At 38.3% G+C, this 13,757-nt stretch overlaps 1 protein-coding gene across 3 annotated transcripts in view; it reads right to left on the reverse strand.

Moving 5' to 3' along the window:
• Positions 1-13,757, reverse strand: part of COL19A1 (collagen type XIX alpha 1 chain) — a 622,544-nt gene that overhangs the window by 116,060 nt on the left and 492,727 nt on the right. For all 3 annotated transcript variants that reach the window (XM_075598080.1, XM_075598081.1, XM_075598082.1), the window contains exons 33-35: positions 11,282-11,377; positions 5,053-5,106; positions 3,405-3,458 (exon numbers count right to left, since the gene is read on the reverse strand). In XM_075598080.1, coding sequence (XP_075454195.1) covers positions 3,405-3,458; positions 5,053-5,106; positions 11,282-11,377 — 204 coding nt within the window. The remainder of the gene's footprint in view (positions 1-3,404; positions 3,459-5,052; positions 5,107-11,281; positions 11,378-13,757) is intronic.

Consider the following 13,757-nt stretch of genomic DNA (forward strand, 5'->3'; position numbering starts at 1 on the left):
CCTTTGTAGCCTCTAACACTCCATTTTCAACTGTGTTTAGGAGTGTTTATACACGAGAGGTGATTTTGGTGCATATGTTACTTGATTTAATTTATTTTTATCCTTTATTACACATTTCCTTCGGTAATATATGTTTTAAGTATATAATAGTATTAAAAGTTATATTTTAAATTGGTAGTGTGCATTTAAGTGAATTTTCTTTGGTGTACAATCACTTTGTACTCCTCATCTTGTCCCTGTCTAACAGAAGCACCAAATGATTGCCAGCTTTGGTAAGAATGTAGAATCATACATTGTCATTTGCTTTATATATATTAAAACAAGGAAGAAAAAGAAGGGGGGGGGGGATGTAGTATTGCTGCTTTAAACAAATGATGTTTACTTCTGTGCCACTAATGAATACATATTAAACAGAGGCCATTCCTAAGCAGCACATGTGTGAGTTCCCTTATTTTATTTATCATTTTTTTCAGTTGTTAAATAAATGCTGTTTTTCATTCATACTGATTTACATACTGTATGTTTAATTGTGAGTGCAGGTCCGTTTAATTGTGAGTGCAGGTCCGTTTAATTGTGAGTGCAGGAAACTGTTTCTTACATTTGATATGACTGTAAAAACACATTGAGGCCTATGTATTAAGTTCTGCAAATGCCTTTTATGGTGCAAAATTGGCTAATTTCAAACTCAATTGTATTTGCTCCTGTGTGCTCCGGGGTACTAATCTGCACCATTCATTGGTTTTGGTACACAGACATGGATTGCGCTTGGTGTACAGATGTAAATCGTATGTACAAAAAAAATATTTTACTGTGCACCACAAAATCATTAAAAGGTGCATCAAAATCGCTCACCAAGCAACTTTGTGGAAACTCTAAAAACACTGTTAATAATACTGTTAGTGTAGAATAAATTTGCTATGTATCAACCCAAAAATGTGTTTCATGAAGCACAGATGTTTCATTATGTAGGTAAAAAAATATATATTATTTTCACAGTACTGCTATCATAAATAATATTACACAAATAATTGATATTTACTCATATTAGTTATACATACCCCCACCACACGCACGCACGCACACACACACACACACACAATTCTCTTTTAATTAAAATGCTATCTATCAGGTATGAACGTCAAAAATAATTTCAAACAAGAAATTATGCATCATAGCTGTGTGAAATCTTCATACACAGGATGCACATTTGAAAAAAATGTTGTATTACTTTTTAGCATTTACATTTTGACACACCTTTGTGTTTTAAGTTACGTTTTAGTACACAGGCTTCATGATTTTGCAAAATGGGCTGCCTTTTGGGCACAGTTCTCAATAGGATGTACTACAAAATATTTCTGTGTGCCAGAAAATTAATTAAAAGTGTGTCAAAATCGTATGCCAAGTTCAACTTGGCGTCAACACTAAAAAGACTCTTAATAGCACAGAATTTAGATGCAATGCATGAACCGAAAAATTTATTTGACACAGCACTGATGTTTCATTAAATAGGTTAACAAAATGTATACATTTCACAGTATAGCTATCATAAATAATATTACAGCAATTATATATTTTTACTGACACTAGTTATAGCTAAAAAAAAAATACATTCATGATTCTGTTTCAATGTAAATTATATCAATCAGGTATTCAATATAATTGAGGCATAAATAACAATTTATAACAACAACTTTAGAATGCATTGACGTATATGGATCAGATTCTGACGTTTGCTCCAAAACACCAAACAAAAATGTCCGTCTATGTCAATTTATATCAGACTTAGGAATCTCGCTTCTTACATTTGGTGCAGATCTCCTAGGAACAGAGGTTAACTCCACCTCCTACTTGGAGGATTTATTTGATGCAAAGAGAAAATACATTTGCATCTGTTATACAAGAAAATGAGGATACCTTTCTTTATAATATTGCACTAACAATTTCCTCTTCTAATCACTTGTAAAGTTGTCCCAATTGTTAATAAGCAGCTATGGATTAGTCACATATGCCAGAAGTCTTGCACATATTATTAAACATTTTTAGTGTGGGGCATTTATAGAAAATGTAAATTGTTTCAGACTATTTTTTTTATTGAACCTTGGACCTTACTTTTTGCACTTATGAATAAAGTATGTAATCTTGAATGCAACGTAGGATCTCCATTATATACCTCAAGGGCCTCAGGGCTGCTGGATAACCATTTCTACTGACGTCAATTGTGATTTTCAGCAGAAAATAGCCAGTGCGGCCGCTTCAGACTATATTGAATAAGGCCATAAATATCACAAGACCCATTTACATTTATTTTAAAACATCAATATGTTACAGAGTATGAAAAGACTAAAGCTATGGAGGTGGTATAGATATATGCCTGTGAAAGTCACCTTGCTCTATTTAATAAAAATAAATAAATGAATATATTTATATTAATGTCTCTGTCACTTTTTTTAGCCACCATAAACTGATTGTGTATGGTTTGCAACCACAACCAATTTAGGTTAGTGAAAAAGGTTTAAGACGGAGAGGGCTATAGAAGTGCAAAGACGAGACAACCTTGAGTTCAGTGTAAGAGGCGAGTAGGATTGTAACGAGGGGGTCCGAGTTCAGATATAAGGAGATGCACCATTCAGGATCGAAACATCGATCACTGTTTTTGTAACCGTCCTTTTATTCACCTGAGACTCTTCAGCACTAACATGCAGTCGTGGCAGTACAGACGAGACCACGACTATAATAAAGCTTGCCTTAAACTAGCCTGGTTACATTCTGGGTATGTGCTGGGTGTAACCTGGCTAGTTTAAGGCAAGTTAAGGCATTTCTGCATTGATTAGCACATCGGATATGCACATCTGCATAGGATTAACACATCAGGGGTCCCTGGTAGTCCCATTCAGTTTGAATGGGACTGCCAGGGACCCCCGCTGTTAATCTGATGGGCCATTAATCAATGCTGAAATGCTGGGTCAAGTTTAAGGCAAGTTTAAGGCATGTATCCAGCATGTACCTGGGTCTTTTTGGCGATTGCCACTGGTTTGTGTTAGAATAACCATTGGCACTACAGTATATCCACATGTTTAGTGAGTGCTCCTTTTCTTCTTCATTTAGAGAATTACACTGAATCCTTGTTGGAGTTTAAATCAATGATAACGTGAGTAAATAAAGTAGGTGTGGGGGACATTTTTGAGAACTGCAGAGCGATTCATTGGTTCTTTGTCTATGCTGCAAGTAAATTCTACAATATACAAGTATTACCCCCTTTCATAACAGTGTGAAAGAAAGAACAGTTAAAATCATATTCCACTTCTTTGTTTTCTGAAACATCTTTTATTCTTCCTGTATGCAAACTGAATCTTATAAGGCACATTTTTTTATGAATAAGTAGATTAAAAGTCTAACAATATTACCTGGTCCCCTTGTTCTCCAGAGAGGCCTAGAAATCCACGCTCACCTTTGATACCCTATGAAAAGATCAAATAAGCGATTAATCCTTCTATTTTATTTCAAGCTCTTTTAAGAAATTATTTTAAATCAACAGTACAATTCCATTTGAGTAGTATGCAGTTATCAGAGAATTTGTCGTAGAGTATTCATCACTATAAACTCCCTTGACCAAAACTCGTACATGTATGTGTTGATTTTTAATGGCTATATAGGGTCTGCTATGAAGAACAGTAAATGCTTATGCTGAAGCTGTGCAAATGATGGTCACAGCTTTGAATAAGATAAAGGAGTTCCTATTTACAGCAGCACACCATGGAAAGCCAGGCCTAGAATATATATTCAGATGATAAAAACTCGCTAGTAGATAAGAAATGAAAATGAAAGACTTTTAGCCGTCGAGATTCATAGTCCCATAATCAATATGATATGGAGATGGGTAAAACAGGCAATGCTGCATTAGCTTTTATTCATTTGAATGGACATTAGTGCTTTGGTATCTGCGCATTATCCAGCTTATCACAAGACTGAAAAGGGGGATCGTTTTTGCATTAATCTTTTATATAAGAGTTTATTCTGCATTCTGCATTCTCAATCATACATATTTTGTAACACAAAATTCGTATATGCCTAAAGAATTCCTACCATCTCTACTTGGATATATGATCATTTATAAAACGATTGTAATTTTTGGTAAAGTACTTTAGTATTTAGCAAACTGTTCGTAATTTCAATTTCAATACTTTTTTCTGGTTAGTACTCTCTTTATTAACTGTTTTACCTGCAAAGGCAATTAGGATATTATCTTGCATAAAACACGGCATGGATGGAAGGGATGGAAGACCGCATCATTTTGCCACTTTATAAATCCTGATTAAGACCACACCTTGACTATGAAGTACAATTTTTTGCACCGCATCATAAAAAAGACATTATGGAACTAGAAAAAGGGCAAAGAAGAGCCACAAAATTAATAAAAAGGTTGAAGCTATCCAAATTAACTTTGTTTACATCGGAAAACAGGCATCTAAGAAGGGATATGATAATTATTTAGAAATATATTCAGGGTCAACACAAGGGACTTTTAAGAGGACTATCCATCCCAAGGACAACACCAAGAATACAGGGTCATCTCTTAAGAGTTGGAGGAAGGGAAATTTTACCAGCAGCAACTCAAGGGTTCTTTATAATAAGGGCAGTTAAAATGAGGAATTAATTACCCACGGAGACTGTGGTGGCAGATACAATATATATATATATATATATATATATATATATATATATATAATCTCTTTAATAAAAGGTTAGACATCCTTTTGGAAAGGAAAGCTATACAGGGATATACTAAATAAGTAAACATACGAAGGCTGTTGATCTAGGGTGAAATCTGATTGCCATTACTGTCAGGTAGGAATGTATTTTTCAAGTTATGAGACATAATAGGATAATGTTTCACTAGGGATTTGTGTGTGCCCTCCTCTGGCTCAATATACTTTAAATACAAATATAGCATGAGTATATCCACCATCTAAATGTAGGTTTATCTTGATTGACATATAGTAAGTATTTTTTTCAAACTGATCTACTATGTAACTTTGAAACAATGTAACTTACCTTTGGCCCCTCTTTACCAGGAATACCAGAAGGGCCTCTTGGGCCAAGATCCCCCTAAGATAAAATGTCCAAAAGAACTAAATTAATTGGCATCACATTTCACAATATCTAGTGCGTTCAATGATAACAGAGTACGCAGTATTTGCAGACTGCTCATGCTCACATCAAAATACATTCTCACAAAACATTTTATTCGAACAGGGAATCAGAGCAGTTTATTTTTTTTATATTTTGACAGGAGCAGAACAAAACTAAAACAGGATGCTTCACTCAATAACTATATGTCATTGTCACGGTTGACAAGACTTTTACAGGGATCGCAAACACCAGGCAGAACGAGGCTGTTAAATAAATGAAGGTTTATTCTGGCCAGAGCTAACAGGGAGAAAAACAGGGCACAAGACAAGGGAATAACTCACCACAAACTCAGGGTACAGGGGACTCCTAGCTCGCTACATACAGGGCACTTACAAAGCTATCTTACCCTGGAGGCTGCCTTGATCAATCTGTTCCTTAATCCCTGTAACTCGAGATAACCGCTTCTGGTCCACAGTTCACTTTCCAGTTGGTCTCTAGTCATCGAGACCAATCATGAACTGTGGAGCCCTGATTGGCATCGGCTTCTATGGAACCCTAGCCTCCAGCTGAAATCATGTAGAACTGGGTGCAATCAGTGGAGACTTGATCTCTGCTAAGACAATCAGAAGCCGGAGACTCGACCAGCAGGACTAATCAGGGCCATGGGCAGTAACAGTGCGAGAGGACAGCCCCAGGGGGTAGGGCTTTGGGAGCATGAGAAATTGGAACTGACCAATGGGACTCAAGCCGATGGGGCTAGAACCCAGGCCTCTGTTTTCAATTACAGCTCCATACCTCCTGCAGGGGGAAACGCCTGGCTGCCGGGGAGAGAAGAATGCCGCCTTTGGAATTTGTATGCCCCGAGCAGGAGGGCTTGCCCTTCCCCCACCTCACCATTGTCTCCAACAACTGCACCTGGCCACCCAAAAAGGCTAATCCCTGACAGACTGTATGCGGCCACTTGACTATACAATGAGTCACATATACTGATGTAGCCATGCCACCTGTGGCTACTAAGCTGCCCTTGTACTGGTAGTAAGCACTGGTAGAACAGGCCTTGCCAGCAGTTAAAATGAGGTTTTCCACTCTATGGTGTTACATTTGAGTGACAGTGGGAGGTGGTGACCACAGGCCTGAGCAAGTCCAATCATGGGACAGACCTGGTGCCCATCTCCTGGCTGTACTTAAAGGCAGTACCACACCAAATTCAGGGGTGTTCCTCTCCCCCTAAGAGAGGCAAGGTCACGCAACAGGGAGCCTGAGATTGGGGCCTTTCCTAGCCTTTCCCCCCTTGGGGAGAGTGAGTGTGAGTCAATACCCTGACTTCTGATAGGGGAGTCGGGAAGAGCTAGGACAGTTGCAGTGGCCCTGACCTGTAGTAGTTGTCCAGGGACCATCATCCAGTGGATAGCTGATCCTGAGAAGCTGTGATTGAGCAGACCACTGCTGTGTTGTGCGGTGGTACCAACAAAGACTGTTCCTGTTTGCATATACCTCCTGCCTGGGTGTGATCTTACTGGGAGGAGAGGGAGTATTTCTACCATAGGAGATTGCCTCCATTCATCTTGGAGCCCTCGGCAGATGGAGAACCATGTGGGTAATGTACCCTAGAAACCTGATCCTGTGTCCTCACTACCATCGGTGGACAGCTCAGCCCTCCTGTTACCAGCAGGTATCATGCACCACACGTTTAGTAATGGCCAAATCTCCCACCGGGTGGGGAAAACACTGTTACACTACTAATAATGATAATTGTTCTTTCTTGCGAGTGTATGCAGCACTGTGTATTCACATATATAAAAATTGCAGAAATGTTTCCGTGCCCCGTAGAGCTTACACCTATTTTTTGGGTGCTTGAGGCACAGGGAGATAAAATGACTTGCCCAAGGTCACAAGGAGTCGACACCAGGATTTGAACCAGACCCCCCTGCTTCAAACTCAGTGTCATTGTTTTCAGAATCAGTGTCTTTACTCACTGATCCATGCCACATAAAATACAAATACATTTTCTATCTTCAAAAAAAGGTTGGACATCTTTTTAGAAAGGAAAGGTATACATGGATATACCAAAGAAGTAAACATGGGAAGGTTGTTCATCCAGTGAGTAATCTGATTGCCAATATTTGGAGTCAGGAAGGAATTTATATTTCCCTTTGTGAGATATCATTAGATGATATTTCACTGGGGTTTTTTGTTTGCCTTCTTCTGGATCAATACACTGTAAGTACAAATATAGGATAAAGTATCTGTTGTCTAAATTTAGCATAGGTTGAACTTGATGGACGTATGTATTTTTTCAACCTCCTCTACTATATAACTATGTAACTATGTAAGTGCATTATCAACATAATAAACATTACACAGTAACCCTCCTGCAGGTCCCTAACCACATATTATAAATTATAGCAGTGTTACAGCCATTTTGCATCCTAAAGATGGCCATTTTGACCCTGTATACTGGGTTGCCATCTTAACTCGTAGGGACAACGAGCTGGCTTAACCTTTAATATTCTGTGCCCTGCTGTCTCTACTGTCACAGTTATGAATGTGCAGGGGCTGGCAGGCAGACGTTAAACCAGGGGGCAAAATGTACCGTACCAGCCCATAAACCAGGCAGCCGCTGGCCCTCACACATATGAACTGTATATATAGGCACCTTAAACACAAGAACATGCACAGACCTGATACAGAGGCCACGAGTATTCTAAAGCTTGCCTTAAACTAGCCCGGTTACATTCTGGGTATGTGCTGGGTATAACCTGGCTAGTTTAAGGCAAGTTTAAGGCATTTCTGCATTGACTAATGACCCATTGGATTAACACAGCAGGGGTCCCTGGCAGTCCCATTCAGTCTGTTAATCTGATGGGCCATTAATCAATGCAGAAATGCTGGGTATAGTTTAAGGCAAGTTTAAGGCATGTATCCAGCATGTACCTGGGTCTTTTTTGCGATTGCCACTGGTTTGTGTTAGAATAACCGTGGGCACTACAGTACATTCACCACATGCAAACAACCAATCACATACAAATAAACACATACTCTCACATTGCATTTCCTAAAATACACAATGACCTTGAGACACAGTCAGACACCGGCCTGAACAGCACTCACACACAGACACACCCTGACCAGCATAATCTCTAACACATCCTGACAAGCACACACACACATTGGCAATCAGACACTCACTGACACACATTGGCCAGCACAGACTCAAACTGACCAAAACAAATTCTCACTCACCCTGACCAGCACAAACTCTCACACACTGGCAATCAGGAACTCACAGACTCACGCTGACCAGTAAACTCTTACATAATGAGCAACACAGACTCACAATGACCAGCACACATTCTCACTAATCCTGCCAAGAACAAACTCAAAAATTTACCAGCACTCATACTGACCAGCACAGATTTACAAAAACACACTGACAGAACAAACACTCCCCCACACTGACCAGCACAGACTCACACTGACCAGAACAGACTCATTCTGACCAGCACGTATTCAAATTGGCTAGCACAGACTCACACTGGCCAGCAAGGATCACAGACAAACATTGACCAACACAGACACAAAACACTCGCACTTCGCACACATGGTGACTAGCACCGATTCAAACACACAAATTGAACAACACAAATTAATTGACCCACACACTTCAGGAACCAACAGGAGGGGCTGCAGATAGGACTGGCCCAGAGAAGCAACCACATAAGATCTGGCTGCTCACAGGCGCCCTCTATGGTTGGATGTGTAACCGCAGTTTCCTCTCTTCCTTAAAGCTGCCGGCCCTAATCTTTAAAATCGGACCGGCCCACGGGGCAATTTCCCTCCTGCTCCCAGGTCAGTCCACCCCTGTGAATATCTCCTGAACTATGTTGGAAAAGGGGTCCAATTTCCTGTGATCCCTGTGCACATAAGACCAACCAATTCAGAAAATAATATACTAACTTACTGATTTGTTGAGAAATATATATTTCTTTTTTATTGGAACTAATATATTTTGCTTAGTGATAAAGAACCTGTAGAGTAAGTCTGTAGCTGAAATACACTGTATAAATTCCTTTGTGACATGCTGTAATTCAACCATAGTTCCCCAAAATATAGGCTACACATGTATGGTATAGCGATTTCCTTATAAAATGTCACCAACTTTACTTTCCTCACAACCAGTGTACATGACATAAAGAAAGGAGTTTGGCCAATTTACTGCAAATAAAAAAACCACTTGTGAGCACATTCACATGTCTCAGACAAGTCTGCAACCCTGTCACTCCCCATTATCTCTTAGCATTAGTGCTTCCACTGCAGCCACGGATTCTGGGAAATGACATGCAGATGAGCACACAATTACTGCAAATCTACTTTAGTGAAAGTCAATACATTTTAATGGACACAATATTTTCTATAGACGCGATTGCCACCCCATTCATTCTTGTGGTTTCTCATATGACAAACAATAAAACATCCAATGCATAGTAACATGGAAGAATAATTATCACGATGCTCCAATTCCATAGGGCAATACCAGCAAAGAAGTCTGTAATACATCATGATTTTAAAAAAAGAGCAACATTGTACTGCTGATTTCAATGCTACTTTTTGACCTTGATCTGTTTTTTTCGCACTATTATTGCCCCAGTTTGGAACAAGGACACGGAGATACATAACACTCTGTGCTCAGTACTTTAATTAATACCAGCCATTGTATGAAAAAAAAAAAACCCCAGAGCTCATCAATCAGATTGCTAAACCATGTCATATACACTAATATTATTGATGATTAAACGATGCTAGTAAATAAATGTAGTGCACATTTTTTTTTTATGCAGGGCTAATTTGGGGAAATACTGCAAGCCATAGCATTAATTAAAATATGCTTAATGCAAGCTATTTTCCTTCCGCTCTACCTGGAAAAGCACTTACAGAAACATGAAACAGGCTACACTGGAATAAATAAGAATAAATAAGACTGGCCCATGTTAGTAAATTCCACAGTACATGTAAAATACATTACAATAATGTAATGTCTATAAATAGCATGATTCATTATTAAGTAGTGGTAGAGCCTGGTTACAATATTTTCTGCCAGGCACACAGCAATGCGGTTGTAAGGTCTTCTACGAGATGAGGAAATAAAACACGCAGTAAGTGTAAGTGTTGTGATACTCCCAATTGTACCTTTTCAGCATTAAATTATCATCACTTTTTAAATGTTTACTTAAAATGTTACCGGGAAAAACATTGTACTGTAGATAATATCTAAACCAGCTATCCTCAGTGTTTAAAATGATAGTATGTGTAACCGGTGTGTTACAAAATAACAGTGCATTCCATCTTTTTCACATACAAGAAAAGAATCTCGCTGATTATTCATGGCTCTGTTTGAGAATTAGAAGAAAATAAGTCTCAAAATACTGGAAATAATCCAAACAGAAAAAAAAGGCGTTAGTAGGTAATCCAAGGTGAACTCTCCAAAATTACCCTCTCCAATGATACAGTGACATACAAAATAAAGGACGACCCAGCACTCGAAATAACAATGAAAAAGAAGTAAATCATGAAAATATTAAAATATACATAATAAACAAACGGATACACAGACCGGCCTAGGGCATGGAGCAGGCTTGATAATAAATGAAAATCACCTTTAAGATGTGAAAAAAAAGAGTAAGTATGGCTTATTATATATTAAAACAATATTTATCTTAACCATTTGTTGCTGGAGCCCAGAAATATATTGAAGCTCTGTCTGACAGGACGCTAGCAATCCTGCCATGCTACAAAATAAAAATGTTGACAATATACATACAGACAATGTTTTTTGCAAGATGTTACACTGCAAACCTCACATTTGTACACATTTTTAATGTATTGTGCAACTTCCTTTTTCGGCTTATTTTGTAATATCAGAATGGTCAAAATACAATCACTTACTTTTCAGAAAATCAATAATTGCACTTATAAGTGCGATTATAATTGGGTTATCATTTTCTCTCATTTTAGTTTCCTTTGCATTTATTACACTTAAGCTATTGATTTATTTAATACTTTGCTACAGATATTTTGCCCTGGTGAATAAGTTATTATTTTGTAGAAGCAACCAAATCTTGCAGAGAAATTTGCACTATGTAAATTTTTTTACCTTCATGCCATCATGACCAGGAATGCCAGGACCACCCTTCTCTCCTTTAATAGCAGTAATACCTGGGCCACCAGCATGGCATTGGCTGCAAACATTCTAGACAAAACAGACATTGTTTCCAACAATATGCAGACATTTATTTGTTAGACATTACACAATCATACTTTTCAACACATTTCATATGTATTTCATAATTTACTTATATATATATATATATATATATATATATATATATATATATATTATATATATAAGTATATTATATATTATTATTATATTATGCCTATTCTATCTCCAAGCGTTACAGGAGAGAGATGTAAATCTCACAGCATCTGTGAGAATTAACAGCCCCCGGAAATTCAAAGTGGCAGGTCACCTACTGTCTCTGGTGTCCTATTGCTTTAAATTCTGGGCACCTGTCACTTGCCCCCAAGCACTAAGATTTTCCACCCCAGATTCCTAGCACGGCAGTAAATGGCATACGCACGGCAAACAGACGGCATGAAGCAGGAAGAGGAAGAGCATTTTGAGAGCTCTGGCTGAATTAGGTCCATCCAACACTGTCCCCATCCAGCCAAATAACAACAGACACCTATCTGAGCTAAATATGTAAGAGGAAACTAGTGGAAATTGAAGCTAGGCAAAAGATGTTAAGTGGTAGGCTAAGGAATGTGATTGGAGTGGAAGCAACTCCATCCTTTTCGCCTATAAATTTCTCTTCCATTGTTTGCTAGCTAGGATATATCCAGCCTCGTCCCTCCTCTCTTTTTTGTTCTGCACCTGTACCTAGAACGGGCCTATTTGAATAACAGGGATAACTGAGCCCAAAGGTATATGCACTCTACAATGGTGAATTATACATGCTTCAATGAAATGTGGTGACATTTAGAAGGTTAAAAATACAAAGTGGTATTATACGCCTATTAACTACCATGTACTGTATGTGGGAGCTGCTATTTAATATTTAAAGAAGTAGGTTCCCAAAAATGCAGGCTAGTCCTATTCCAATTCTAAAGTACTCCATTGTCACTTTGCATTAAAAAAAAAAAAAAAAAAATGATGCTCAGATTGCCTATTAGTTGTGCCACATATGTACACATGGAGCTATTGCAGATCTTACACTATATTTTTTATGATCTTCTATGTATGATCCCCCAAGTGTTAAAATAGTGTGAAATGAAATGGCTGCCGTTTCCTTCATATAATGCACGTACCTTTTATTCAATTCAACTGATAACTTTACACTGTCGGTCTCATTTAAAAGTACACAAATGAGCTGATTCAATATACAGTACTCTGGAGCTGGAAGTTCCTCCAACATACCAATTAGATTGTAAGATCCTCGGAGCAGGGACTTCTCTTCCTAAATGTTTCATCTATGCCTGAAGCACTTATTCCCACGACCTGTTATTTATATTATTTGTTATTGGTATGATTACCATGTGTATTACTTCTGTGAAGCGCTATGTACATTTATGGCACTATACAAATAAATGTCTCATACAATCCAGGGGGTGCATGTGGGAAAAAGAAAACAAATGGTACACAAATAAGTGCAGACGTATTAAATTCAATGAATTAATCAGACAGTGTCTTGGCTCATATGATTGATCTACTCACAGGACGTCAGCAAATCAAAGGCAGTTGGCAAATTGGGTTGCCAAACATATAGATCGTGGTAGTTGGGACGCCTCTTTAAACACTCCGTCAGCAATACACGTGTTATATGCAAGATGAGAGAGAAGACTACATAGTGCGATCAATATGGTACATAAATCTTTATAAAACGAAGGTTAAAAAATGCGCACTTACAATAAGTCAATTAAAATCATGCATGTATCACACAAATGGTGAATGGAGGTTTTCCGAACTGCTCACCGCCTCCCTTGGGTACTCGGCTGGCTCCCACTGCTCGGTGACTGTAATCAGAACTCCCCTCCTTGCGCCCGTCCGGAAGGATGACGTCACGGCTTCAGGGCTGGTGTGCTACGGATCGCCTCCAAGTCCAAAATTGGTCACTCAACGCGTTTCGCCCAGCTGACAAGAGCTGTTCTCGGCTTCGTCAGGAGTGTGTGTTATGGTATACAGATGGCTCTTATATACCCTATGCATGTCACAATTCAACAATCAATTATACAATCAATTAAAAAAACAAATTTGCTCATATTACACTCAGGGAGAATCTGGATGCAATCTTTAGGACATCTGATATTCTTAAAAATTAATTTAAATAACTTTACTTAAATAGCTTTACGTGAGATCTAATAGTTCAAACACATGGATGGAATTTAACACATTGTATTATTGGCATAGCATCCAAAAATGGAGTATCAAATGCAATATAGTTGTGCAATGTAGTTATACAATTATATGATTATAAATAGGTAATTCCTATCGTGATCGAGACATACTGTGATAATGATATGAGGAACTTATCCTTATGCGGTCTATATGGAACTTCATATGTGGGGACATC

This window comes from Ascaphus truei, chromosome 4 (assembly GCF_040206685.1).
Source record: "Ascaphus truei isolate aAscTru1 chromosome 4, aAscTru1.hap1, whole genome shotgun sequence".
Classification (NCBI taxonomy): Eukaryota; Metazoa; Chordata; class Amphibia; order Anura; family Ascaphidae; genus Ascaphus; species Ascaphus truei.